Here is a 27326-nt window from a genome sequence, read left to right as displayed (position 1 = left end):
TGGTTTTCAGAAGAAAGTGCTTTTGAGATGAGCACCATTCCTCACCTACTTAGTAAAATGTGCTTCCAAGTTAAAAAAAAAAAAGTACACAGAGGAGAGACTGCTGATGCATGTTCAGCCGACAAACTTCATCTCTTTTTACTTATTCTGGAATGAAAGGTGTCATGAGCCTTACATCCAAGTTATTGTCTGATTACTGGGTATTTTTAGTGAGCTAAAAAATAATCCTGCCTTAGATAGTCACACTTACTCTCATTAATTTGGCGTTAACATCTGCACAAGGAAAACCCAAGGAACACTGTGTCAATGCTCTTTATGCACTGTGGGAGATCACTGCACGCTACTAACAATGCACTTAACATAAAAGAAAAAAAAAATCTGTAAATAAAAAGATTTCAAAGAGTACCTCATTTTTCTCAAGTTTTCTGACTGAGTGCTCCCCTTCCACCTATCCATTTCACCCTGAGCCTGGATTCTCCCTTTCTCTGCACAGCTTCCCAAGCTCTGGCCCTGCAAGCACCATGGCAGCAGCTCTACAGCAGCTGAACCACCACCAAAAGGTGACAGACTCTCTGGGTCCCCAGAACTTAAGAGAAGTGTGCATCCAGACCATAACTATTTTGTATGGGGGTTTTTTTGGTTGGGCTTTTTGAGGGTTTACATGTGTTCAAACCAAAGACAGAGGAATAAGCCAGAAGTTTCCACTCACTATGATGACTGCGTTTTATTTTGTAGAAATGAAAAATACAGGAAATGCAAAATCCTATTGGTGAGTGGAAATTTCTGTCTTTTCCCTCCCACCCACCACAGTCAACGTAGATCTGGGCAAAGAAAAGGCAGGTAATGGAAACTCATAGGAACCTTCCATACACTAGTAAGAGGGGGGCAGCCAGAACACAGAGCTATCCTGGGTTATAAATATTACAAATGTATCTTCCATAGACCACAGACACCTTTAGGCATAAAGTCAGGCAGAGAACACATCAAGGAACACCCCTTCTAGTGATTTGAAATAGAAGTTTTCATGTAGGAAGTTCTCCAAATGATGAAAGTTTCACAACTAATGTTATTAACCGCTATTAATGTTGCATTCAGGTGAAGGATAGCAAGACACATCAAAAATTAAGTTGCACACATTCAGTACAGTGCCCAGAACCCAACTCAGCTACCCCAAGCACCTCCAAAACAGTGCCAATGATTGTGCAGGGCAAGTAGCAGCAGCTTCCTTGAATCTAAAATAATGTGAAATTAAGTCAAGCCAAAACTAAGACAAGCTACCAGGCAATATCAGCTTCTCTTAGAGAAACCTCCCTTTCTGAGAGCCATCAGTTTTCTAACACTGATAAAAGAGTGTATTATTGAAGGTGGGCAGAGCCCCCAGCTCCCATCCAGTTCTCCTTAACTGGGGTTGCCTCTTCCTCCCCAGCCCTAGCAAGCAGCAGCCCCACTACTCTCTTAGCAGGAAAGTCAGAAACCAAACATTTACTACACCCCAAAAACAAGAGATGCCTTCTGCAAGGATCATGAAGGCTTTAGCTTTCCAGACCACAAGTTTCTTGGCAGAAGCAAACTCAAGTCAAATACATAAGTGAGCAACAAAACAACTCTGCAGCGAGCTGCTCGTCTGGAAGCTGAGCCACAGGGCAGCTCCCATAACCATCCTGCCACAAGAGTACAGCCAAGTAGCAGCTCTACCCTAGGAGGACATACTGAAAAAAAACTCCATCAGCCCATAGCAACTCATTCACCTCAACACAATGGTACTTCTGTCCCACAGCATAACCCAGCCCAGAGGCCCCTCCACACTTACTTGCAAGCTCCAGGCTAGCTGCTCCCAAGACAAAAGTCTGGCTCAACGTTGTCCGGCACATCCCAAAAATATCTGCAGTTCTCTGTCTTCCCCATTAGCAAGCCAGCCACCCACACAATCAACTGGCCACTCCTCCTCCAAAAACCCCACCTGTGCCCACCCAGACTAGCTTCACCTGCCTCTTCTGCCCTTCCTCACAGGTGGTGGCCAGCAGGAGGGTCTGTGACACCTTTGTGCCAGCTTTCTGGCCCTAGAGCAGTCCAGTTGCTGCAGGGCCATAAGGCCTTCCATAATGGATCATGAGTTGTCCAGCTTGTACAGCAGTCCCTGCATAAATAGTAAAGGATCCTAGATCACAAGCATGAACAAAGAGGCAAATTTTGTTAGTGAGCTGCTAGATGTTCTGGGCTCCTTTCCAAGTGTCCTATTAGGTTTCTCCAGGCTTTTGCCCACTAAGTGAGAGGGGTTTTTCCAGGTTGCCTCTGTAAACTGCACAGCTCTCCCCATACATAACTTGGGACTTAAATGACACTCCAAGAAGTCACTAAGCAGTATTCAGGGAGCTCAAGTCCTGCAAACCTGACATATTCCATTCTGCTTTTGCATCCATCAAGGGTAAGGACCAGAGAAACCTGCAGCCCATGTATACAACAAGTGAGAAGCAGAGTTGCTGTGTCACTACAGTGTGATAGAAATTAAGGCTAATACAGGTGTCTGGGGTTTTTTCACAGGTGTTAATTAGCCTTCTCCTCACTGATGATGAGGAGGTAAAATGCAGAGACAAAGGCAGAAAAGCTAGTTGGAGCTAGGTATTTGATCTGGGAATAGGTTTTGGCTCATGTACAACTTGTCATAAAATTATTATAGATAATTTATAATTATAGATAAATTTCAGCTGGCGATTAAAACATCACTCCTAAGCACTGAGGGGTAGTGGGACTACAACAGTCTCCAAGCAAAACAAGCAACACCACTTGTCACAGGCACACGCAAAAAACTCCCCAAATTCTCACCATCTGGCTTTGGTGCCTTCCTGAAAGGTCTCAATAAAGGGACTGTCTGTAATTAAGGAACTGAATTCTGGAGGTCCCTTCCAACTTCTGTGTGGTACAAGTCTAGTAATTATATATCATGGAGGAATTATTGACACTGATGGACTGACTGAGGCCATTAATTGGTTTATCAGCATCAAAAACCGGTAACCTATATTTGTAGTGCAGCAAGACTGGGAGAAGAGAGGGAAATGCAAGAAAAAAGCTGCAAGCTGCTTGCCCCAGGAGGTACTGATAGCCCTCTACAAGAGAATGTTCTCTCCTCTGGTCACATACCAGAGACAGGGCTCAGAGGCACATCAGGAGTGCAGGGCTAAAAGTATATCGTTATTATATTATAATATTATATTATATTATATATTATTATATATTGTTGTACATTATTATATTACATATTATATATAATGATATGTATTATATTGTTATTATAATTGTGACATCCATAAGAAGGAGGAAAAAAAGCTTTGACCAGCTTGGAATTTGAATTGCAGTGAGATATGTGACCATACAGGGGATACACAATATATGTAAGCCCCAGCATACTGCTATGTGCTCCACACTGACTCAAGGATGCAAACAGCCAATATCCACCTCTGAGAAACTGCTGCTTGGAATGGGCTTCAGCACTCGCCCTTCTCCAGCTGGCAGTGTAGATATCTGTGACATGATAAACAGAGTAAGCTTGATAAACAAAAGACAACACTTAGGCTAATTCTGTCTGTGTATGGACACTTGGCTGTGGTTCCCAGGGGTAAAACTAACAGCACCAACTTGGGAGAATAAGGGGTGCAGATGAATACAGAGGACAGAAGGACAAATTCTATGTGTGGAAAAGCACTGGTGGCTCCCAGAGACTCCTGAGAAGCCCTGTGGCTTCTGTTTACCAAAGCAACTATTCTGCCCAGTCATATAACATTGGGCTTAAAAGCCAACAGTGTCCAGACTCTTGATACCACAGTGGGAGAACCTGGGCTTGTGTTTATTCTTGTCTTCTCAAGGAATTTTTGACACTGGCAGAAATAAAAGCATTTGTAACATGTTATTAGACACTATGGGAAATATTAGAACTGCACCACGCACTCCTCAGACTGGGGAAACCCAGGAGCAGCTGAACCCAGACTCTTTGAAGAAGAAATTGTTTTCTCCACAAATCTAAGCCCTTTGAATGGGTCTGTGTGTGATTTAATAAATACTTATGTTTCTGCATATTGTTTTCTTTACACATGCCTAAGATTATGTGTGGGGTTTCTATTTTTTATTTCTTTTAGTTTTTATTTGAATTACATTTATTACTTTAACTATTGACATCAGTGATGCATTTCTCATTTAGCTCACAAACCTAATTGATATCTATGTGGGAGAGCCAGACTAGAGACAAATATGGGAATATCCAGTCTCACATGGCTTTTGCAGACAGAGCAAGACATCTCTGTGCCATAGGGCTCTGCAGGGGTCTAAAAAGACTTCTGCAGCCAGCAACTCTTTGTTACCCAAAGGAAAATAAAGGAAAAAACATAGCCATTAGCATGCTGAGCTGGTTAATGATGGAGATTTCTTAAGAATCCCAAGCATTCACTGATGTCTTAGTCCCTGAGCATGTGGACTTCTCCCAGCCTCACAGTTGTCTCTGTCTGAGAGTTTTTTTGGGATGCAGCACAGTGGCAAGACGGATAAAGAGCCACAGTGGAGTCCTTGCAGGGAAACCACAGAGCCCCACTCCCTGGTGTGCTGGGCCAAGGTGAGCTGTCTCACCCCAGCTTTCCTCAGCATCTTGAAACGTCAGCTCTGTTTGTGCCTCCACCACCAGCTCACGGGTGCACTTACAGGAAGCTGAACAAAGAGGACAGCACTGTGCTTCTGTCACAAGCCCATGGGAGAGAAAATCCTCTCCAGATAAGTCACACAAAGTCCACATGGTTTTCGTGCTGGCTTGAGTACACGTAGAGTCATCTGGGTCTGACTGCCCAAATCCTCGAGTAACCAGAACCCTGACAGTATTTGTAAGATTTGTCTGGGGTCTTTAGTAGCTCCTTGGCCACACAAACCCAGTAGGAGAAAAAGCACAGTTTAGGAAGAAGATGGTGGCAAAGCAAGTGTGAAAAGCTAAATGTTGAAATGTTCTGTCTGCTTTAAAGAGATGTGCGATTTGTGTTCTGTGGCATGAAAGGTTTCAGTTTCTTTAATTTGAAAGTATGGGAATGGAAAAAAAACCACAAAACAAAACACACCAAAAAGCACCAGGAAGGCTGATTAAGTCAGATCTGATACAAACATTGAGCTGCCTGGAGATGTACAATGCTGCATCTGTGGAGGCCTTGCGTGTGTGTACATGTTCTGATTCTTCAGGCTCAAAAATCTTTTAACGGTAGTTAGTTTATTTTAATGGTAATCTGATTTTGAGTCATGACCAACCTAACACAAACATGAAGGTATTGGCCAGCAGAGAAGCCACCTGCATGATGCTGTCAAGGTTCCTCATCTGACAAAACATTTCTATTAGCAGTCAGGCATTGGTTACTGAGGATGGGTATTTATTCAGAAACACACTTGAAAAATCTGGTTATCAAGGTAGAACACAGCAGCTGCCAGGCTTGCATCTAGCTCCAGCATTTACCCTACAAATTGGTTATGAGGAAAAGAGCTTTCATGCAACAGTAGTTGCAGCTTACACCTCTGACCACCAGTCAGTCAAAGTTTTACCAAAAGGAGGCAGAAACGGAGAGGGAAAAAAAGGAGGGGACAGAAGCAGGTGAGGAGAACCAGGGGATCTTGTAAGTTTGTCATGACTAAATAATCATCAATTTGGTTATAAAGAACTCTGACCCTTCGTCCACAGTGGAAGCCACTGTGCAGCAGGAACCATTTGTGAAACCACTCCATGGAGGTCAACTTACCATCGATTCAGCATGTCAGATGTACATTGGTTTCACCTTCCTCACCACCCACCACAAAGTGACCATTAAGCATTGAGTTTAAGAATCTTTACTCTTTTTTTTTTCAATTTAAATTATGCTTCCAAAATACAAGTTAAAAAAAACCTCACAATGAAGTAGGTTGCTAATTTCTACAAAATAGTCTAAATAACAATGCACTCACATCATTTACACAGTTTACGTTCACAATAAAATAGGAGTGCTTAGATCAATATTTACATATTGACAGAGAATGCAGTTGTGCAGCCACCTGGTCCTGGTGCTGTCTCCTGCTGGGGTACCTCCAGGAGACCACAGCCTGCAGTTGCACGCAAATCCTTCCTTCTGCAGGGAGAAAGCCCTGCCAAAGTCTTTCTAGGCGCAGGGACCTGCCCATAGGGTGCCAAAGAGACCAAAATGGTGGCAAATATTTGCCTTTTCATCTTAAAGCTGCCACTGTTGCATGTGATGACACGTCAATGAGTTATTTAAGGAATTCCCTGATAAAGAATTTTGTTTCACTATATTAGGCACTTCATTATGAAAGTTATTTCTTATGGCTTATGCAAAACAATTCCCTTTCCTCGGGATATGTACTTGCCAGAGTTAGTGGGAGAAAGCAACATGTCCAAGGGCACACTTTGTGCCAACGTTTTGGGTTAGTCTGCATTAGAAATGTAGATGATATTACTTAATATCTGTCCTGAAGGAAGTATTTTATCAAGAGCTGATCTTTCCAGCAAGTCAAGCAGTCTATTTTAAAGCTTAGTATATCTGCACTTTTCCCCAAGATTATTGGTAACTAGAGCTTTCTTTCTTACAATAAGTTAACTACTTACATCCCTGCTCTTCAATTTGCCATTGGGTGACATATCCCATGTATGATTGTCTTAATAGAGTACTCTGTAGGTTGAGGGATTATTTACATATCTTAACATGTAGAAAATAAAACTGTAACTTACCAAAAAAATAAATATAGATCAACAGAGTACCATATGGAATAAAATAAATTAGACTGATTCTCCAGATGTTGAATTCCCTCCCTTGAGGCTTGAGACAGAGACCATAAAAGAAAAAAAGCAGTGATGCTTTTTCAATGCCTTGAAAAGGTTTTACATTATCAGACAATGGCTGTTTGAAATGAGATGTTTAGCTAAGCTGACAGGTATTTGAAATCTCTATGATCAAACAGCAAAACTTACCTCTAAAGGGAGTCTTTTTGGAAAAGAAATTTAGATCAAACATTAATACTGCATTTATTAGGAAGAATATAGTTCTTGTAGATTGTCTTGACATTAATTCAGCAGCAAGGAAATAAGCCTACAGTTAAGAACACAACGTATTTGTGAGGCAAATACGTGCTAGTGCACATGATTTTGCAAAAATTCACTCCATAGCTACAATTGTGCATATTTCAGAATGCTTCTAACTAGATGGTTAATAAAAGTCTTCTCATGACTATAGCTAGGTCTGCCATTAAAAAAATTAACTGAAAAACGGGAGTAACTTACTCAAGAACAATGCCAAACTTCAGGTCCAGATATATCAGAACACTGAGAAATCTGGAATCTAGGTAAAAATCTTAAAACTTAGATCTATCAAACAAACAAAAAAAAAAATTAGAAGCAGTGAATCTGCTCTCAGAATTGCACGCTCACCAGGTTTGTAAACTCTACACGAAGACAATGACGCACTGTTCACTAAAAGAGGTACAATGTAGATGCTCTATGCAAAGCAGTGAAGATTCTTTGCCTGTAATTTACTTCATTCCTCCTTCTTCTCTTCCTTTAGGATTAAGGAAAAGGTCTGTCTTAGAGGAAAAGGTCTGGGTTTACATGGAAGGGGGGGTGACAGGTGTCCACGTGGATGCTAGCCTGGCATGTGCAGAGGCATCGTACTGGCTGTCGGGCAGGTCCGTGGGTGCCCCCCCATCATACAGGGGAGAGGCAGAGGAGGTGGCAGTGACAGGGTGTGGAAGGGCAGAGTAGTGTGCTGGAGAACCACGTAAAAACTGGGAGCTGAGGCCGTTGGACATCCCACTCGACTGAGACACCGGTGTGATGGTGCTGTTACTCACAGACCATAAGTTGGGATACTGACTGAAAGAGGGAAAGTGATAAATGGTTATTAGTGATAAAAGTTAAAGTGATAAAAGGTTGTAGTGCCTCTAGGGCCTGCTGGCAGTTGCTTAGGTCACCACACAGCTCCTGGCCTGGATTCATTTGCTGGAGACAGGGAATTTATTTAGAAGGCTCTCAGCAAGGTAGGAAGAACACCCAGGCAGGAGGTCATGTTGATGGAACCCCACCAATAAATTTAACCTCCTTGTTTTCCCAGCAGCAGGTCCAGCACTGGGTATGCTTGCATATTTTAAGCCCAGATGAGGAATGAACAAGCTGGCCTGAAAAATGCAGAGGTCTGAGAGCTGATTGCTGAGCCATGACATAGCCTTTCCTAAGAGAAAAGACTCTCATCCATTGCCATGAGTCTGTCAAAACCCTAAACCCCCTTGAGTGCCTCTGTAGTCAGAGGGGAGAGATGCCTCCAGACAGCAATTCAGCTGTCTTCTAGAACCCTGTTCATCCCCTTGTATTAGAAAGGGAAGAGCTAAATCAATGGCAGATTGCACTGATACTACAAAATGGGATGCTTAAAAGGAAAAAAGCCTTGCCAGTATACTAAAGCCTCCACTCTCTCCTCTGTGTATGTATATATCTGCACATTTATGTGTAAATATACATATGAATTAAAAGAAGCAAGCTGATTTTAAGAGAAACACGATCAGAAAGGTTCAGTCCTGCTGTGTAATACTATACAGAACTTTCTACCTTTTAATCCCAAGCAATTTAGCAGAAAATATAAATATTCCTCTTACTTTAGAAATAGGGGTTTAGAGAACAGGGATGGACCTTCCTTTAGGTCCCACAATTCCAGTGTTACTGGTTTTATCTACTAGACAACGTACAGATTGTAACATCAACCCTTGTAAACAAGGGTTTGTGAAAGTGGATGGGAAAGTGGCAACTGGCCAAAATGAAACAGCTCAAAAATAAACTTTAGACATCGTTTTGTTTAAAATCACCAAAAAAATTGAGTTGAAGCTAAAAAAAGCATCCTCAGATTCAATGGATATTGGTCAAAGCAATTTGCAATCCTTCATCTACCAAATTCTGCTGTCACAAGTATCTACATTTCCAAAACCAAAACATAAAAAGGTAGCTTTTATCTGTTTCTTCAACCTTTGCCTTGTAAATAGTTCTGCCCTGCCCCAGGTGGCCAACGAATCACACATCACCATAAGGATCTGTAATGTGCTTGTTACTCTTTACCTCCTTACTCAGCCTTCTCTTCCTAGACAGTATCAAGACAGCGATTTGAAGGCTGCTGAGGGATGGACTCCTACCTGGAGCTGGTAGCTGTGCCAGTGCTGTGACTCATGGGCAGCATTGTCGTATGCGTGGGAACTCCTAGAGAAGACCAGTTTTCATGGGACTGCAGCATGGAAAGGCAGGCAGAGGAGTTATCGGCGTAGGCTGCTGAGAAAACAAGCAAGTGTTTAAAGTGCACTCAAATCAGAGCAAATAACAGTCACAGAATCTTGTGTTCATATGCAATGTATAGCTTGAAGCCACCCTCCCCATGACTGCCTTGCAAAAAAACAAACCATGGACACACAGTAAAAAGAAGTCAGCTACCAGCTGTGTTGAGTTCACACTTACACTGGCATGCCCCTGCTGCTGTGTTGTTTTGCTCCACTTACAATTGCAAAATCCTATTCCTATGAAGGCTCCACAGCCAAAAAAGCTGTCTTCAAGCCACATGATAACTCAGCCCGTTCCTTATTCAGTCAGTGGGAAGAGGCAGGCTCCTTACTTACACAAGCTCAACCCCTCCTCCCAGGCATCTTCATCACTACACTGGCAGCAACAGTCTGGCAGCCCTGGGTAACAAGTGTATCCCTGGATCATGTATCCCAGTTTTGGGCTGAGCATGCCACCATGGGCTCTCAAGTCTGCCTTAGGCACCAGCAGGAGTGACTGGACTGGGGCTTTAACTACTGTCTGGCCAACATGGGAGAGACACTAAGAAGCTATAAAAGGAATCCTATGCAGCCATCCATAGCAAAGAAAGAAGCTGCTGGGCCAGCGGTTACAGGAAGGAGAAGAGGTTCCTTGCTAAGGATCAGGGGAAAAGAAGGAACACCAGATGTGCTTTGTTCTTTTATTATGTTTCAGGTCCCAAAATTTGCATAAAATTCCAAGATGCAAGAACAGTCCACAGAAAGCTAGCTATCCACTTGAAAATTAACTACAAAGCTACATACAAATTGGTCAGGTTGCATCCAGAAGCCTGTGTATTATTTCGTAACTTAAAATATTAGTGTTCTCTTTTAAAAGAATGTGAACCTTCAATATCCATATAGGCTGACAGGCAAAAATTGCCAAGACGCTTTCGCCAAAAGAAAGAAAGAATAGAAAAATTGGACAAAAAACCAAACCAAACCAAAGCAAAATCCAAAACAAAAAAACCACTCCATTAAAAATGCCTTTGCCTCCTCTCCTAAGGCTCACTATGCCTTTAGCTATTTGGCTCTTTCAGAGCACAACTTTTAAATAGCTCTGCAGTTTATTCAGCTCCATATTGTTTCTGTGTATCCAGTTCTGACACATTGAGAGCAACTTTAACGCACTGACATTAAGCAATAGAAAGTAAAACTGACAGAATCAGGCCCTCAATTATTATGTGTTCATAACAAGCAACACTAACAACAAGACAAGTACTATTTCGTTTCATTGTATTACCTTTAGTTAATGATTAAACCCCTCGTTTTCAAAAAAAAAAAAAAAAAAAAAAAAAAAAAAAATTAGATTTCTCAATTTCTCACTGGTTGTGAGAATTTGAGAACACAAGACAAAGCCAGGATAATGGAATCTAATCAATGAGCATGAGACAGCTCTACACACCCTCAGTTCTTCCATCATAAAGATGAGAGACACACACTCATCCCTATTTCTTTGCAACGCTGGCCCCGAGCCTTCTGCACAAACTGAGCTAGGTGGTGACCTCAGTTTCTGTTGCATCACTTGAGAAGCCCACCACTCAAAGCTCACATCCCTCGGCTCATTTCCCCTCTTTTTACAGAGATGCAACATGAGACTTACTTGGTGAGTTGTTTCTATGGGTGTAGGGGCTGGGGTAGGGGGCAGGACGGTGGTTCCTCAGCGATGAGTACCTTTCACAGCTGTGAGCAGGGGAGAGTGACAGGGGGGCTCCAAACTGAGTGTGAGGATTGGCAGGTGGGCACAGAGTCCCGGTCCCAGGAATAAGCCAGCTGCCTACTGTAGGGAGGCAAAGGGTGTGTAAGATGGGGACGTAATGCAGACAGGGAAAGAATCACAGCAATGAGATAAATAATCAATCATCGAGGAAATGCACTCTCTGGAGAGGAAAGTGTTTCAATGTGGCTGAAGAATATGGCTCTGCAACTTTCTTAAACAAAAGAAGGAAAACTGGAGAGAATCCCGTGTCAAGCTAACATTATTTCTTGAATTACTATTTCATTACATTCTCAGGAAAGGAAAGCTGAAATGGTTAAACCCTCTCTTATGTGGGTAGTATGTGCTCAGCAACTGTTAGTGTAATCTTCAGTTTTAAACTGGTGTTTGTGGATCTCAAGATACAGCTAAGCTCCAAGGTTTCTCAGACTGTATTTTCACAGAAATAAAATAATTCCTTCTGCAACTCAACTTCCCCTCTGTACATGCTGCAGATATTTTTTGGCAATAATGTTTAAACAGAAATCATGAAAACACTTTTACTTCTTATTCATCCAGAAAAACTTCTTCAGCAAATGCCCCTAATAAGTACCTAAGTACCATTTCAATAATTTTCTGCTGTATTTTGAGATAAAATTTTGTCTCCATAGCTATATGAATACTGCTGTCCTTGTATACAAAGACGGCTACCTCTTGTGACATGAAGGTAACTGCAAGATTCTATTAAACTATTTTGAATGCAAAACTGAAGTCTTAACCACATGCACATAGATCATGTTTATAAAATCAGAAACTTGCATGACCACAGTCATAATGATTGGTAATATTATTCTCACTGTGAACTGATCAGCCAGCTAGCAAACACTGTTCTCAAAGTTTTGCTTAATTTAAGAGATAAAATGGAAGAAATCAAAGTTATGTTCATGATGCAAAATAAAAGAAAACGTACACTGAGAATACCCAGACTGCTGGTTGTCTCCCACTTCTTCCATCATGTCTTTGTGATCACTTCTGTTAAAGAAACCGTGTTGTGTTAGTTATGAATACGCTTTCTGCAAAGTAGAAAATCCACTCTCTAGAATTGAGTTAAAAGCTCTCACCTTTCTTTTGCATCAAGAAACGCCTTTGCAAACGGATTGTATTTAATTTTTAAAGCTGTTATCTAAAAACAACAACAAATACCTTTATTTGCAAGTGTCACTGTTCATTAACATATAGATATTAGGATCTGAATTAGGACTACCTGCTGAAGTTAGTTAAAACAAAGGTTTTTTTGGAAGAAATAAGATCAGGCCCATAATACCAACCCATGAACATCACCTAAACAGCCTCTGAAGTATTAGCAGAGGCTAGGAATTAGTTCCTCTGACAGATTCTAAGAGGCTGAACTGCCAGGGTTTACTGATCAGCTAAGGAAGCAGCTAAGAAAGATAGTGTCCTAAAGAGTCATAAAAAGTTTCCACATCACAACCCAGAAAAGACTGGGCATCAAAAAAAATCTGAGACTGGTAATTTACAGATTCATTAAACACAGACATGCATTTTGGCTAACAGAGAAAGGCTGGTTTCAAAAATGTTACTTCACTGGCCAGGTGAAAATGTGTTATCATATTTGTTTGCCGCGTAGGATCTTTTAAGAATTACTCTACTGCAATGAATTTGTAGTACAAATTGAGACAGCATCAGAACTTTGTGCTATTACACACTCATAGAGCTTTTATATGTATCACTTTTATTTTTTATATTGAGCTTCAAACAAAGCAGAGAACATGAAATGAGGTAGTTTTTTTGCTCTGTAACATGCACTTCACCACTTGAAACCTCCTGGTACTTGCATCCTTTCTTCCCTGCTGTGCATACCTCCTCATTCTGGTAGGCCGTCACGGCTATAAACTGGGTCTCTGGGAAGGAATGGCTAGTGATCATCCGCTGTGGGCCACCCACTCGCACTATGTGAATCCTTGGCTCATACTTGTGCAGAGAGTTCAGCATGATCTGCAAGCAAATGGGTAGAGCAGGTAAGCAGTGACAGAGTGGCAGCACCGGCAGGCACAGGAAGCACTCTGGTTTAAGATTATCCCATCTTTTCAACAGGGGAGAAAGAGACAATAAATCCTAAAGCTGTAAGAATAGGAAAGGAACGCTGCAAGCACACACCACAAATTTTTGCCTCGCTATCCTCACCCCTGTTACCCGACAGGGCAGCTCGCACAGGGACAAACACGTTGGCGGTAAATTAAAAGTAGAAAGCTGCATCTACCACACCGCTGGCATTACCAGATACGGAGACCAAAAAGACGTTTAAAAACCAGAAAGACAAAACATCGAGGCACCCATCCTCGGTGGAAAGAGGGTTCTGGGCTGCTGAGAACACTGTTCTAGGGGGAAAGAAGCGCGACCCACCCCAGCATGTCTGATAACAGCAGCATAAAAACCAGCATTAAGGAGGAGGAGACCCGGCAGGAGCCCCTCGCTCCACAAGGGACGGAACGGGTGGGTCAGGCCCTGCTCCTCTGAGCATGGCGAGGGCAGCGCGGTGCCGGGGCAGGCCCCGGTGCTTACCTGCCCGCCGCCGTTGAGCTTGTTGGTGAGTTTGACTTTGCTGAAGGAGACGGGCGCCTTCATCCAGTGGGCGCCGAAGTTGGGCGAGTCGGGGTGGATGTAGACGCAGCTGGGCGCCTGCGGCTCGGGCTTCCCGCCCGGCACCCACTCCCCGTTCACGTACTTCCAGCGGTGCCCGTCGGCAGCCACGAAGTCCAGCAAGAAGGAGTACATGGCGTTGGGGTCCAGCCCCGACACGCTCACCTTCAGCACCGGGAACATCCTCCTGCGCGGAGACACGGAGGCGCGAGGCACGGCGGGGGGCAGCCCCAGACCCCCCCCCTTCCTCCTCACCCCGAACACAGCCGGGCGGCCGCCCCTGCCGCCGGGACACCCCCACACACCCCCCTCCACACAAACACAGCCCCCACGGTGGTGTGCGCGGGCCGGGGCCGGCGGCACCCTACCTGCCGTTTTTGGTGACGATCATCTCGTTGGTGAGCTCCTTGAAGCGCAGCCACAGGTCGTTGTCCTCTAGCGTGACCCGCAGCTCCCGCTCCGTGGGGTCACCCTTCTCGCTGCCCGCCTGCAGCTCGCTCTCCACGGCGCTCAGCAGGTGATCCACCCGGTACTGCAGGGGCTTGCCCGCCCCCTCCGAGCCGGGGGAGCTCATCCTGGCCCCCCCACCCACCCACCCACCCGCCCGGCCGGCGGGGCCGGCGCCCTGGCAGAGCCCCGAGCGGCGGCGGGGCCCGGGTTGACTCCACTTGACCTCCGCGGCCCCAGCGAAGCGGGAGCGGGCAAGGGGGCCGGTGTTATACCCCGTCATAAACACCCCCCCGGTGACATCACAATGCCGGCGGGGGGGTGGCGCTGATTGGCGGATGGCCGCTTTGATCTGGCCGGCCGGCTTTTCCTATTGGTTGCCCGCGGCCATATCACAACGGTGCCCGGGGAAGCCTGTGATGTTAATTGCAGTCCGCGGGATTAAACGCGGCTATTTTATGCAAATCTGCCCCCAAATGTTTGCACCTCTATCAAAGCCGCCGGGCCGGGGCTCCGGCAGCCGCGGAGGAAATGGCCCATCTCGGCAACAGGCTCATAACCTGCGTGAGGAACCCTCCCGCCTCCCCGCAGCACTCAGCGACGGGGACACCGACGCCCGCCCCAGCAAGCCCGAAGAGTCTGGTTTTAGGCAACGGGACCCCCCTCCCCCCCACGCCCTGGGATTCATAATTAGGGGGAAAAAAAAAGAAAAAAATAGGGCGGGGGGGTGGGAAAGACCCCCTCTCCCCGCGCCCACTCCGCAGCTCCTCACGCTCTCTGGTCGCAAATTGCGGCTCTTCACCCCTTCAGCGAAGGGTGCAGGTAGCAACTCCAACCCTGGCTGGAAATGTAACCACAAAGTTGAAACCGCCCTGGAGAGCAGCTGCCCGGAAACTTTTTAGGGCCACCTCCCCGCTACCGTCTCTCCACAGTTTTTAGTCATCGCAAGAGCCCATCCGTGAGAAAAGGCGCAGTTTGCCCCCACATCGCCAGCACAGGCAGAGCCTCCGCAGCCGAGATGTCCGGCCGAGATGGTTTCGAGCCATCCCGCCTAAATTATATATATATATATTATAAATATCTAAAAACTGATCGATGGTTGTGAGCAGTCCCACTTAAACAAAAACATACTTCTAAAAACCAGATCGGTAGTTAAAGGCTTCGTTTCGCCTAACAAGGAGAAACCTCGGCGAGTTTCTCTAGGCAAGAGTGAAGCTTGAACCTCACAGGCGAAATTTTGCAAAGGGCTGAATTTCTTTTTAAAGGTGTTTGGCGCAAATGCGAGAGATGGGGCGAGGGAGAGACGAGGACTGTTTTGAAACCCTCCCGCCCGCCGGTGTTTTAATAGTTTGCATTCTCCGGAGCTGCAGCGGTCTGTGGTGTGAGGGAAACAGTTTATTACCTTTCCGTGAGAATCCCTGGATAGAGGGAGAGGGGGGAGAGAGGTGACAATGAGCAGGAAATAGTTCAATGGGATCTCTTTAAACAATAACAAGTTCTTTAAACGGGAGCAAAGGAGAGGGGAAAACGAGCGGAGCGGTGTAAAAAATAGGTTTGTGGGGGGCTGGGGTTTTGTTTTTTGTTTTGTTTTGTTTTTAATAGGCATCTTCTCTGTCTCCAAACCCCGCGCACCAGCGCTGCCGGGATTTTAAAGATTTCTGGGAAGTGCCGGGGGTACATGGGCAAGCTGTCTGGGAGAAGAAGGAGCTGGAAGCCAAGACTTCCAGGGGAAGGTACCCTGAAAGGATCCCTTCTGCAGGATGCAGACGGGAGTTCAGTCCGGGCAGAGTCTCTTTCTGCGGACAGGCACCCCCCTGCCTACACCCCTCTGCCTTTCCATTCTCCGCACACCGCGGAGCAGCAGCCCAAGCGTGCCTGCATCTAACCCCACAAAAATTTCTTCTTGGTTTAGAAGTACGGCTGACAGCTGTACTTTCATTATACAGTATCTTGGGACTCATATATCCCCAATTTACTCAACTCTGCAGATCTTTTTTTCCCCTTCAACCTGACTTGTTAAATTCCGCAAGCCAGCTCTCTCCAACCACCGTCCAGAAATACGCGAAAAATTGGTACCTCTTCAGATTAATTCCTGCGTTAAAGTTTCGTAAAGTATTTTCTACCTGAGCATCTTGCGCCCGCTTTTTGCCCTCTTGAGAAGAGGAAAGTAGCATGTGCAAAGCAATTGATGGGGGAAGCTTCCTAAAGTGATAAGTAGTCTCTGAGTCAGTCTTTTTCCTATCGTGTATTTATTTAATTTACGGTGTTCCACGCAAGTCTAACAACACGTCTTGGCAAAAGCCGGGGGTGCATGCAAACCCCGAGGGACCACGGCAAGATGTCTGTCGGCTGGGCTGGTAGCACCACCTTGCTCGGGGTTTGTATTTTGTCAGTTACATTTCGAAGATCTTAAATCCCGAAGAAGCCGAGCACCAGAAGTCAGTCCCAGCGAAGGGCTGGCATGGATAGTCACCCACTCCGCGCAGGTGAAGGGGAGAGTGGTGGTGGTGGGTCCCGTGTAGGGTAAACTCTTCCCAGATCTTCCTCAACTCTACTTCACCTGACAATGAACGTGTTTGAGAGTCGAAAGCAGCAGAACCAGCCAGAATTAAAAGCGACGGGGTCGTGTGCGTGAGAAATGAACGGTTCCAAAAATTAATTCATAAATAAATAGAGCTGACACATATGTGCAGCGAGGTGATCCGAACCTCAAAATCACTATTGTGATTTATTTTTCGGATGGATGCTTCAAGGAAGGGCTAATTCCTAATATTATATATATATATATATTTATACACGATATACATGCGCACACAAGGAAGGGGAAACAACCTTAATCCCTTCTACAGCAGCTATCTGTGTGGTTACCACATTTTGCACTGATAGCTACCTTTAGGGAAAGGAGGTAAGGTTGTATTTAATTGTTGTATTCACGTCTTACTCAACACTTAGCAAAAGACCGCGCCGCTCACCCCAGACAAATAATGTATGCGCTCAAATTTAGTTGATATTCCAAACGAAGTCTACACAACTTTAGATTTTTTAATTACCATGAAAAAAAGTTTCCAGAAGTTATACAGAGTCTTTGGAAGGGAGGAAAGAAACAAAACAAAACAATAACCAACCAACCGAAAAAAAACCATCCGCAAACCAAACCCTTAAGTTTTCCTCGGCTTGCATTCCTGCCGTCTTTATTTTATTTCCTTCTCCCTCGTTCTGATCTTAATTGCACCTTGGTTCTCAGGAGAAAGGACTCCCCACTTTCATAGCCTTTTCACCAAGAGCTGCAGTGCATGACGGTTTACAGCCAAAAAACTTCCTCCAGCCGAACAGCTATAAAGCTTCCCGATTTATAGCAATACTTTCCTTCTCGCACGGGGAGAGTACTACCCTCCAGCCGCTACTTCGGGTTCATAAGACGCGTCCATCATTCCCAACTATATTCCCCCAGGAGAGAGCAAATCCTAAGCACCTCTCAAGGGAGAACAAACCCACTCCCCCACCTCTCGAGCACCGCCCGAGGAACTTGAATTTCCTGGGATGCCATGAAAAAATGAGAGAGTGGAGAGGTACTGGGAGTATTTGTTTAATTTTATTTCAACTTGCAGTTCGAGAGCGGGAGGTGTACATGCAATTAACACCTCCCTACCTCCCTTCGTGCTAGAGCGGCGTCTCTGCAGCCCCCCTCCTGCCGCCCCGGGCAGCAGCACCTAGCAGGGCCGGCACTCTCCAACTCGGGGATGAAATCCACCTTTCAAAGGCCAAAATGTCCCAAGACTGAAGAAGTAACACCTATTTTCCCTTGGCCTTTCCCCCCCCCCCCCCCCCCCTTTTTTTTTTTTTCATGAAAAAAACGCATACATTCAATGAGATATATATGTAAAAGAATATATAGAATCATAGAGTCGTCTGGGTTGGAAGGGACCTCTGAGATCATCAAGTCCATCCCTTGAGTATGTATCTACCTGTCAGCTGCTTTTTTCTGGACGCTAGAGAGCAAGGTACTACTGATAACTACTGCTGAGGCACTGATTGAGGATGTAAATGCCATTTTCATCAAAAGCTTCTGGATTTCATCTAAATCTGGCACATCGTTTTCCATATATACACGGCTTAAGCAAGAAGCAGCCTAAAGATCATTTCGAGAGAGCTCTTTAGAGACAGCTCAAGTTTTGCTTTCTCCCTTTAGCATTTGGAAGGGCAAGGCAAAGGCAGAGTGCTACCCCGCATTTTTTGGAGGTGGCAAAACTCCCGTTGACTTAGTCAGATCTTCACTTGAGTACTGCTAAGTACCCTCTCCATCTCGAATGCTCAGATCCTGAGGTTTCCCTCATGAAAGTCAATGATCAAACTTCCAGTGGCTACAGCGCCTGCTGCACTAGACATCACCAACTGGGGAAAAACAACAAAATAGACTTAAGCTCCCATGAAAGTAGAATCTAAAAGTAGAATCTGCCTCAAAAATAGTTGAAACCAGCAAACTCAAGAGCATAGTACTTTGGATTCAGACTCGAAATTTTGAGCTAAAATATCTCTTTCAATATCGTGATGATATTGCTCCGAAGACCACAGCTGTTTAAACAAAGTTATCCTGAATGAGCTAGTGGGAATAAGTAGGTGGCACAAATAAGAACCATCCACCACTCTTAACAGGCCATTTCTTTAAAACCTGCATAGGGACAGGCGCACTGGACCACTGAAGCTGCAAAGACAAGTAGTAGAATAATGGATACTGTTTGCTGCTTTGTCCTGCTCTAGGGATAATCTCAACAAAAAAATCAACCAAATGAAAATCAAAACAACAAAACACACGCACCTCCCCCAAAGATGAATTTTGCTTCAAAGAAGAACCATGGGAGTCTGATGCCAGAAAGTACTTGCCTCATCATAAACATCCTAGCAGGAGTCCTCTTGAGAGACTTGACCGTAAACACCTTTTCTTGTACTTCAACCCACACAGTTCCCAACGGCACCAAAATAAACATGACTTTTCTTGTTGAGATATGTCAGGGTAAGTTAAAAAGTTAATGTTAAGTTGCCAGATAGAGAAGTCCTCAGACTTTCTGACATTATTATTAAGAAATACACCAACATATTTTTACCAGGAATATTCATCTTTTCCCTGAGCATTATCTCTCTTTAAGAAAGTTTGCAGTGCTAAGAACCAAACAGGCCATATTCCTTTTGCAGTTCTTTTAATATCAAAAGATTTAAGGCAGCTGGGAATCCACAGCTCCTCCTTTCCCTCTCCTTTGAACATTTCATGGAAATTACTGCAAGGCTTAACACAAACTGGGTGCTTCACAGCTACATAATATTAACACTTCTAGAAAAAAAAATATTCCAGTCCTAATTAGTAATTGCAGAATTTTTACAAACAAACTAACAAGCAACTTTTTATTGTGCTTTTTTTTTTTTTTATTCCCTTACTGCCCTAATGCTTTTCTTCCTCTTCCTCACTGCTCTACATGAAAGGTAAATATACAGTGTTAATGAGTACTATTTTAAATAATAGGATAATATTTTGAGTATTCACCTGGCAACATGCGTCTAAATTTAGCTTCTGTCATGTTCTGGGATTAGTAATTGCCTTGATTGTGGCCTCAAAGCCTACAGCCTCTTCCAAGCCTTTTACTGCCAAGATTATTTCCTGATTTCTTGCTCTAGGTAACTCCCTCATCCGTATGAAATAAAAGCACTTGGACTGCTTCAGCAATGAGGGGTTACTGAAAGCAAATTCTCTGCCTCTCATCAGCATCTATCACCTGATAGAAAATTGCTTTCCACTTTACCTCATTTGAGTTAATCTCCACTGACTGATATTAACTGTTGTGCATAACTCTGATGCTGTCTTCGTGTCTTGATGCAGGTGGCTCGGAGGAAAAGGTTAGAACTCAAACTGGGTATTATTTGATCTCCCAGGCAGCATACCTTTACAACAACTGAGCCACTTCTGAGCTCCCTCCACTGCCTCCTCTGTTACACTGCTCTTGAACCCCATTGACTTCTCTCTTCCAAGCTGCGTGTGACCTACTCCTACTGCTCACCGAACCCTTCATCTTACCCACACTTGCTTCACCAATGACTTCTCCACACATGATATAAGTATTTCAGAAAGTGAAAAACTTCCAAACAGATTCAAGTCATCACTGTATTTTCCTGTAAATCTTTCTTCCAATATGTACACAGCATTTATGTTGTGCACCATCCTGCACAGGTCTGCTCAGAAATAAAGAAATGGTAGAAGGACTGCACAGAGTGGAAGAACAGGACTGTGATGCCAACATTTTTAATTCTGGACAAGAAATAAATAAGCAAGGCAACATTCACTAGAAAGTGGCAATTGCAGAGAAAGGAGAAACTACTGACTCAACAGGTCCTTAAAGAGGCTCCTGTTGGGTTTTCTGGAAGAGAAAATGGGTGAACTAATGTCAGCTTCGTCCTGTCATACAAGGCTCAGACCTAAACAGCAGCTTCTGGGATGTACAAACATGCTTGTGGTCCTCTGTTTCTTGACAAGGACTGCAAAGTGTTTTAAAAACTTCAACCTTTCTTTCTCAGGTACCCCTCAAGCTCTGACTAGCACAAATGTTTCCTGTATTTTTCTGTTTTGAATTCAGTAAAAGTTAACTGTGTCTTGGACACTTTTTTCTGTCTTACACCATCTAACAAGTTTAACTGTGGGAAGATGGCTGATATAGTGTACAGCAGAAGAGACTGTAGGACAGGAGAGCTGGTTCTGAGCACCACTGACTCACTGTCTCACTTTGGACATGTCCTCAGGATCTCCCTTTTGGTAAGCTGCTCTACTTCATAGTGAAAATACTACACAGAAATTTTCATTGCTCATATCCCATCCTTATTTTCTTTGGAACCACCTGTTATGAAAGTAAGCATCCAATAAACTAATAAGGCATAATGAAAAGTAATTACAAAACAAAAAATTCACAATCTTTGTTCTCTGGTAACACAAATCCGGTCTGACTCTCCAATAAGGGAGCAGTTTTCCTGCTGGATGCTTTTTGAACACCTGTATTTTAATCAAACTCCTTGCTGCACTGGAGTCCAGCATTCTGCAGGCATAGGTTCATTTTGCATTTTCAGCTCATGAAAATAAAAACACAAAAAGTCTACAGAGTAAAAATGGACTATTCAAGCCCTTCCTTTCTGTCTAGCAGTCCATGCTGTCAGTACCACATGCAGATACAACAGTGATGGTGAATGAGAAGCAAATGATGACTGCATGGGGACCACATCGTGTAATAACCAGCAGTGCATGTGCCAGAGGAGGCAGTGCCAGGAATGCCTTGGAAAAGGTTCAGACCCCCAAGCCTCTCCTTGACATCTCTGCTTGGTTGACACTATCCCAAGGCCAGACAATATTTCTTGCCCTGCTTAGAACATGTCACCTCTGACCTAGGACCTGTGGTTTGTGTAGACTGATGTCCTGTCTAACAGTGGTAAGCTGCTACAAAGGAAGATGTGACCCTTCACCCCTGATTATGTAGATTATTTTGTAGTGTTTCCAGTTCAAGAGGCATTGCCTTTGTGGTTCTCTTGATTGACTTATTCCACAAAGTGTGAAGATTATAGCTGTATTTTTTTATAAGGCAATTCAGCTACATATCCTTTTCCTAGGACTTTATGTCTGACCTTTATGCTAATTAAAATTGCTCATTTCTATCAAACTACTTTTTATGGCTAGCCCAGATGAGCAGATGTTCACTGCATTCCTGGATTGTCATAAGTATTCTTGCAGGTTATTAGGAAAAATGTATAGCCCCCTTGACTACAAAAATCTGTGCTATCTTTTCATATTGAGCCTCAGCAGCCTCAATTAGTAATTAACAAGATTAACTCTGTAGAGGCACATATATGATAATGCTGTGCAATAAGTTTCTTTCTTTTAAAAATGATCCCAACATCTTAACATTAAATGCTCAGGTAACACCAACTAACCAGCAGAGGACCTAACTGGGACAGGTATTTCCTTTTACTCACTTGGACCTGAGAAAACTTCTTCCCCAAGCCTTCTCTCATAATTTCATAAAAGCTCTTATATTCTCCTGTATAACTGAAGGAGGTGAATAATTTCTTTTAAAAGTTATTAATAAGACCATAGGATAATTCACCCAGATCTCTAAAAGACAGAATATGAATTCAGGTATACTCAGCTTTATTGTTGTTAGGAATACAGTTGCACAAAATCTTCCAGCAATAACATCTTTGTCCCCTCTTCATCAAGTGCAAACTAAGGAATTTTGTGAAAGCTGGCTGGTCTTTTTTATGCTGTACACTTACACCAAGGTAACTCTCTAACCAGCTTGCCTCAGTATTCTCCCTGTACACAGCGCTGGACATCCAAGCCTTGCCCTGACCTTTTCTTTACAAATCCGTGTACCCAACTTCCCTGTGGGAAAAGAAAAAGACATTCATCCAAATCATGTCTATCTACATCAGTACTTTTGGTAGCTTCTAGTTTAAGAGGTATTTTGTCATTTGTCCTTAACATTGTTCCGCACCGTGCCATGGGAATGTCCTCCCAGTGAACACCGGAAACTTCTGACCTGATCACAGGGGTATTCCAGAGTATCACAGTCAGTATTCTAGACATGAATGAATACACAATAGCCACGATATAAAAGGTACCAAGCATTTTACATCTGAATTACAGTTCTGCTCTTTGGGAGGTACCCTAATACTTGAGAAATTCTCAAACCTGAAACCTGCTGACGCTACCACCTGTGCTCAGTAATGCTGGCAGGTTAATGTCAGTCACAGATTTTCCACTTGCATCTTTGTTAATGTAATGCATTAACAGTCTTGCAGGCATGTTGTTTCACCTTTTCCAGCTTTTTTAGACAAGCTGTTAATCTTCAGTTCACTTAAAAGAAATCTCAACTATGTTATATTTATTGCTGGTTTATAGTAGCAAAGCCCTTGCAATGACAGCCTTCTCCAAATCTATCCCTTAGTCAGCTTGTTGTTTGCATTTAACTCTGGCTTTGCAAAAGTTTTATTTAAAAAACCAGAGGGAAATTTTCAGTATTGTATATGCCTTAATGCTCCTAATTTAAGGAGCATTTCGCTTTCAGAATCTTGTGGCAGATACTATGTATCCCCAGGCATTAACTCCTGATGCTGTCTTCCCAGATGTCAAGGACAGGGTCAATCTGGGCACTAGATGCTTTACTTTCAAGGGATCCTCCTTTAAGAAAACCAAACCAAACCAAACCAACCAACCAACCAAACAAACAAAAAAGAAACCACCAAACCAAACAACTTAAAGTCCCAAAGGATTGACAACTTTGATAAAAGCAGAGTTTGATTCAAGACTTCATCTTCAGCAGATGCCTTGTCTGACATGTTAAATTGTGTACACTTGTAATTCAAATAGCAACTGCTGTGGTGCACCTTAATGTAGACTTCAAGGTGAATAGAGTCTTGCCATCTGAAAAGTTGCCTCCTTGTTTTACATCTAGAAATATGAAATTATTATGTGTGAAACTGAATCAATATTAAGTTAAATAGTCAGGCATACATTTCTGACCAAGAAATCAGAAGCATCCACAAACTCATCTTATTAATGAAGTTCTATGCTAAAGGAGTTCTTAACATCAGCTAGATTCTATAGTTTTCACTTGGGAAAATATTCTTTTGAAAACATAGTAAGTGTTTCCATGAGTGATCTATACATGGGTAAAACTGAATACTCTATGAGTGCCTCCATGGTTCTTATGATTTTTGCTCTCAGAACAACTACAGAAAGCTGAAATACTCTTATATTGAAAGACTATGTAATGATTTGTGGTGCAATTTTAATTTTGTTTATATTTTTAATTTTTTTATTAGCACCATGATCAACAGTAAAAAAGAGGTGTAGCATGATAGCATGCACACATTACAACTCTTCCTCTGAAAAATATAGGATTGAAATCAATCCAGTCTCCAAAAATCTTTCTGTGGTCCTGACTTTTCTTTAAAAACCCATGTCTTGCTACAAGGAGGTTTTGGCAAAGCACTTCTTTTGGGAAGGAAGGGGGGAGGAGAAGGAAGAGCAGAGGGAGGAACTTAAAAATCTCCACCTTTTGGCTGTCTCGAGTACTTGTCTGCCTGGAAGCTCAATATGATGCAATTAATGAACAGCAATCCTCCAGCCTCAGTGCTTCCTTTCCCTTTCTCGAGACAGATGTGCTGACAGCATGGCACCTTCTTTAAAGGAACTCAGTTTTATGGAAGCTGACCTCTCAGCAAGGCATGAGTGGCTACAAGCTTTTGGCTACACCATGTATTTGCAAGAAAAATCACCATGTTTCATGCCAAATATCCAAAAACTCTATCAAATGGAGATGAAAAGTGTTTCTCTGCAGGGTTCAGCAAAGGCCTCCTTTTTACCCAGAATCCTTTCAAAAATCCATGCATTTTCTTTTGCTTGCTTTGGAAAACTCTCCTATAGACAAAAGTAACTCACCTGGAAACTTTTTTTTGCAATATATTGAACACATTTTATTCTATCTAGCTCTCATCCTATTTACCCTAGGCATATCTTCATAAGCAACCCCAAATCAGTTCTCTCCTCCTGTGCTTTCACATCTTACAAGATACAAGACACTAGGCTCTCTTCATTTATATCCAAATTCAAGAAGTAAACCAGCTCAAAGCTCAATACATGTGCATGTTTAAAGTTAAACACCTAAGTAAGTCATCCCCCTTATTAATCAGTGATGCTAAATGCCCACAATTCCTAGCAAGATCAAGAACTTTTGAAAATAAGGATAGTTCAGCCCCCCCAACCTGCATTTCCCAGTTGTCCCCAGACACCAAAAGATATGCACCTTCTCAGATTTATTCACTCAGTTAGTTGTATTAGGCTCAATCAAACTGGATAAAGCAACTGCAGAAATCAAGTTATTAAATTGGATTCACATACCAGAATTGGGCGGGGGACTCTATGATCTCTTGAGGCCTCTTCCAACCAATGCTGTGATTCTGTAAATTTGGCCACAAAAGTTTGCTACATTTTTGGCCTAAACATTAAAGAAAGGTAAAAAAACATAGCAGGAAACAACTTGATAGATGCACATAATCTTAGTCTTCTTGGGGGGGAGGAAAGACACAAAAAACATTATGAGTAATTCCCATATGAAACTGCTGCCATGAGAGGAGGAGGAATGGCACAACCTTCTTCTGCAGTCTTTGGGGTTCACATCACCCTGCAAAAGTCATCTGAAGGATGGAAACAGAATAACATATTTTCATTGCCACAGTATGTGATGCTAGAGATGAAAAAGGTTTTAACTTAACCACGAAAACTGCGTATTACCATCCCTAGTAGGACCTCACCTTACACAGCTCCAGTTAATAACAGATTTCCTCTTAAACATGGAAATCTCTTGAGTGTATAGGCAAGCGTTGAAATGAACACTGACTAATAAGGATGGCTTTATATTTTAGAGTGTGTCTGGGTTACTACAAAGGTCCCAAGACACTTGTTTAATTACACACAAAAAAAAATCTGTAAAGTTCACACAATATGAAAGTTTGTTTCCCTACCTATAATTTCAGTTTAATACCAAGAGACATTAGAGAGAAAGAGAGGGAAGAAGAGGGGGAGAGAGGGGAGGGGAAAGGATGGCAGGGCAGGTTAAGCTTCAATTATCATTTCAAACCTAGGACCATGCTTTTGAAATATTTTTTTTAAAAAGACAAGATTTTCTATAAATTGTCTCAGAGTTAACAAAACAATATGAACTTGCACACAAAACAGATGTTATTTATAGAGAATATAACATTCCTTGAATTAATACTGAGCTATGGAAAGTGAAGTTTCAACAGCTTTAGACTAAAACATCATTTGAACAGAAATACTGAACAGCATCTGAATGGTAAAGTGTAGGAGTGTGTTCACAGCAGCAATATTTGAGATGCCTCACTTGGACACTGCATCCCTGGTGTTTTAATTACTTTGAAACATAGTAAAAAACCATTGAAGTATAAGTACAAATCCTGAAGGGGATGCAAAGGTACCATCTTCCCTTCCACTTGTAGCTGAAGAGCCCTGTGCATAGCACCAGAGGAATTCCTTCTGCTTCTGAAAGTCATGGCGAGAACCTTCTTCAAGAAGACAAAACGATGGAAACTTCAGGAAGGGAAAGGCAGTTGCCCATTTCTTATATGTTTTGAAACTACTTTGTTCATTACCCTCTTTCTTGGATTTCATACCCTTTGTTACATGAAGGAAATAAGCGCATAAACATGAAAATCTATTCTTCTGCTTAGACTTCATTTCACTGGAGGGATTGCATGCTGAACCTCAATCAAGTAAACCAAGCAAAATGTTAAGATATGACACTTCGCAATTTTCAGATTTAAATTACAGGCTCTACATACAACATTCAACATACATCAAAGTCCCAGGTCCTGGTTGGTTCTGCAGCATTGTATTTCTTAATCTCCATCTTCAACTTCTAATCATTGGCCTAGGGTTGGTAAATATTTACTTTCATCCATTTCAGAAGAGTGAAATAATATGTGTGAAAGTTTTTAATAGCTTACTTTTTTTTTTTTTTTTTTTTTTTGGTCTGTTGATCCTTGTGAGTTGTATGTTTTTATTTTCAGGTACATTTCAGACCAAGCTGAATTCGGAGTAACAAGGTTTGCTGCCTGGCAGGGCTTCTGGGGATGATGATGTGTATGCAATGATATATGAAATATATGCCTGCATGAGTTCAGAAATCGGTCTTACCTTTCCAAGGAAAGCGGCGTTTTGGCTTTAGTAATTTTATTAAATAAATGCAACAATTACTACCCTAAAAACAGTTAGCAACCAGACTTAGAAATTCTTCTGCACAAAACCAAATCACATTATATATTCATATATAATATATATATATAATCAAATTATATGCCTATACAATGGTATCTCACATACAGTGAGATGTAACACATTAGTTAACAGTCTGGTTTACAGAGCTGCAGTACAGTAAATGAACCTGTCCTATTGCAGGTAGGCTGCTATTACCTAGTTACTAAGATTTTCCTGGTCCTTAAGCACAGAAACACTCAGCAGTATCTGATCCCAACCTGTGTTACCCATCAACATGTTTAACACCCAAACAGTGTAACACAACATCATAAGTACATGACACCCTAAATCCTCTCAGAAGAACCTCCTTCAACTTGTGGTCAA

At 42.8% G+C, this 27326-nt stretch overlaps 2 protein-coding genes across 4 annotated transcripts in view; one reads left to right on the top strand and one right to left on the bottom strand.

Annotated features, from left to right (window-relative positions):
- The window catches only part of MALL (mal, T cell differentiation protein like), a 373008-nt gene that overhangs the window by 226956 nt on the left and 118726 nt on the right, over window positions 1-27326 (top strand). The gene's annotated exons all lie outside the window — the stretch shown is intronic.
- On the bottom strand, window positions 5829-14409 carry TBXT (T-box transcription factor T). 3 transcript variants are annotated; one of them, XM_071740420.1, is made up of 8 exons: window positions 14059-14409; window positions 13613-13877; window positions 12911-13045; window positions 12151-12212; window positions 12000-12061; window positions 10937-11113; window positions 9178-9310; window positions 5829-7873 (listed from the first exon to the last, which is right to left on the bottom strand). In XM_071740420.1, exons 1-8 carry the CDS (start codon window positions 14262-14264, stop codon window positions 7606-7608), a joined length of 1308 nt encoding a protein of 435 aa, XP_071596521.1. In that variant the 5' UTR covers window positions 14265-14409; the 3' UTR covers window positions 5829-7605. The 3 variants fall into 3 exon arrangements, with proteins under 3 accessions (XP_071596521.1, XP_071596522.1, XP_071596524.1); XM_071740421.1 differs by having other exon boundaries at window positions 9178-9307; XM_071740423.1 differs by lacking the exon at window positions 5829-7873 and having other exon boundaries at window positions 9184-9307; window positions 11008-11113.

The sequence above is a fragment of the Heliangelus exortis genome, chromosome 3, assembly GCF_036169615.1.
Source record: "Heliangelus exortis chromosome 3, bHelExo1.hap1, whole genome shotgun sequence".
Lineage (NCBI taxonomy): Eukaryota > Metazoa > Chordata > Aves > Apodiformes > Trochilidae > Heliangelus > Heliangelus exortis.
This window is presented reverse-complemented; position numbering and strand designations above follow the sequence as displayed.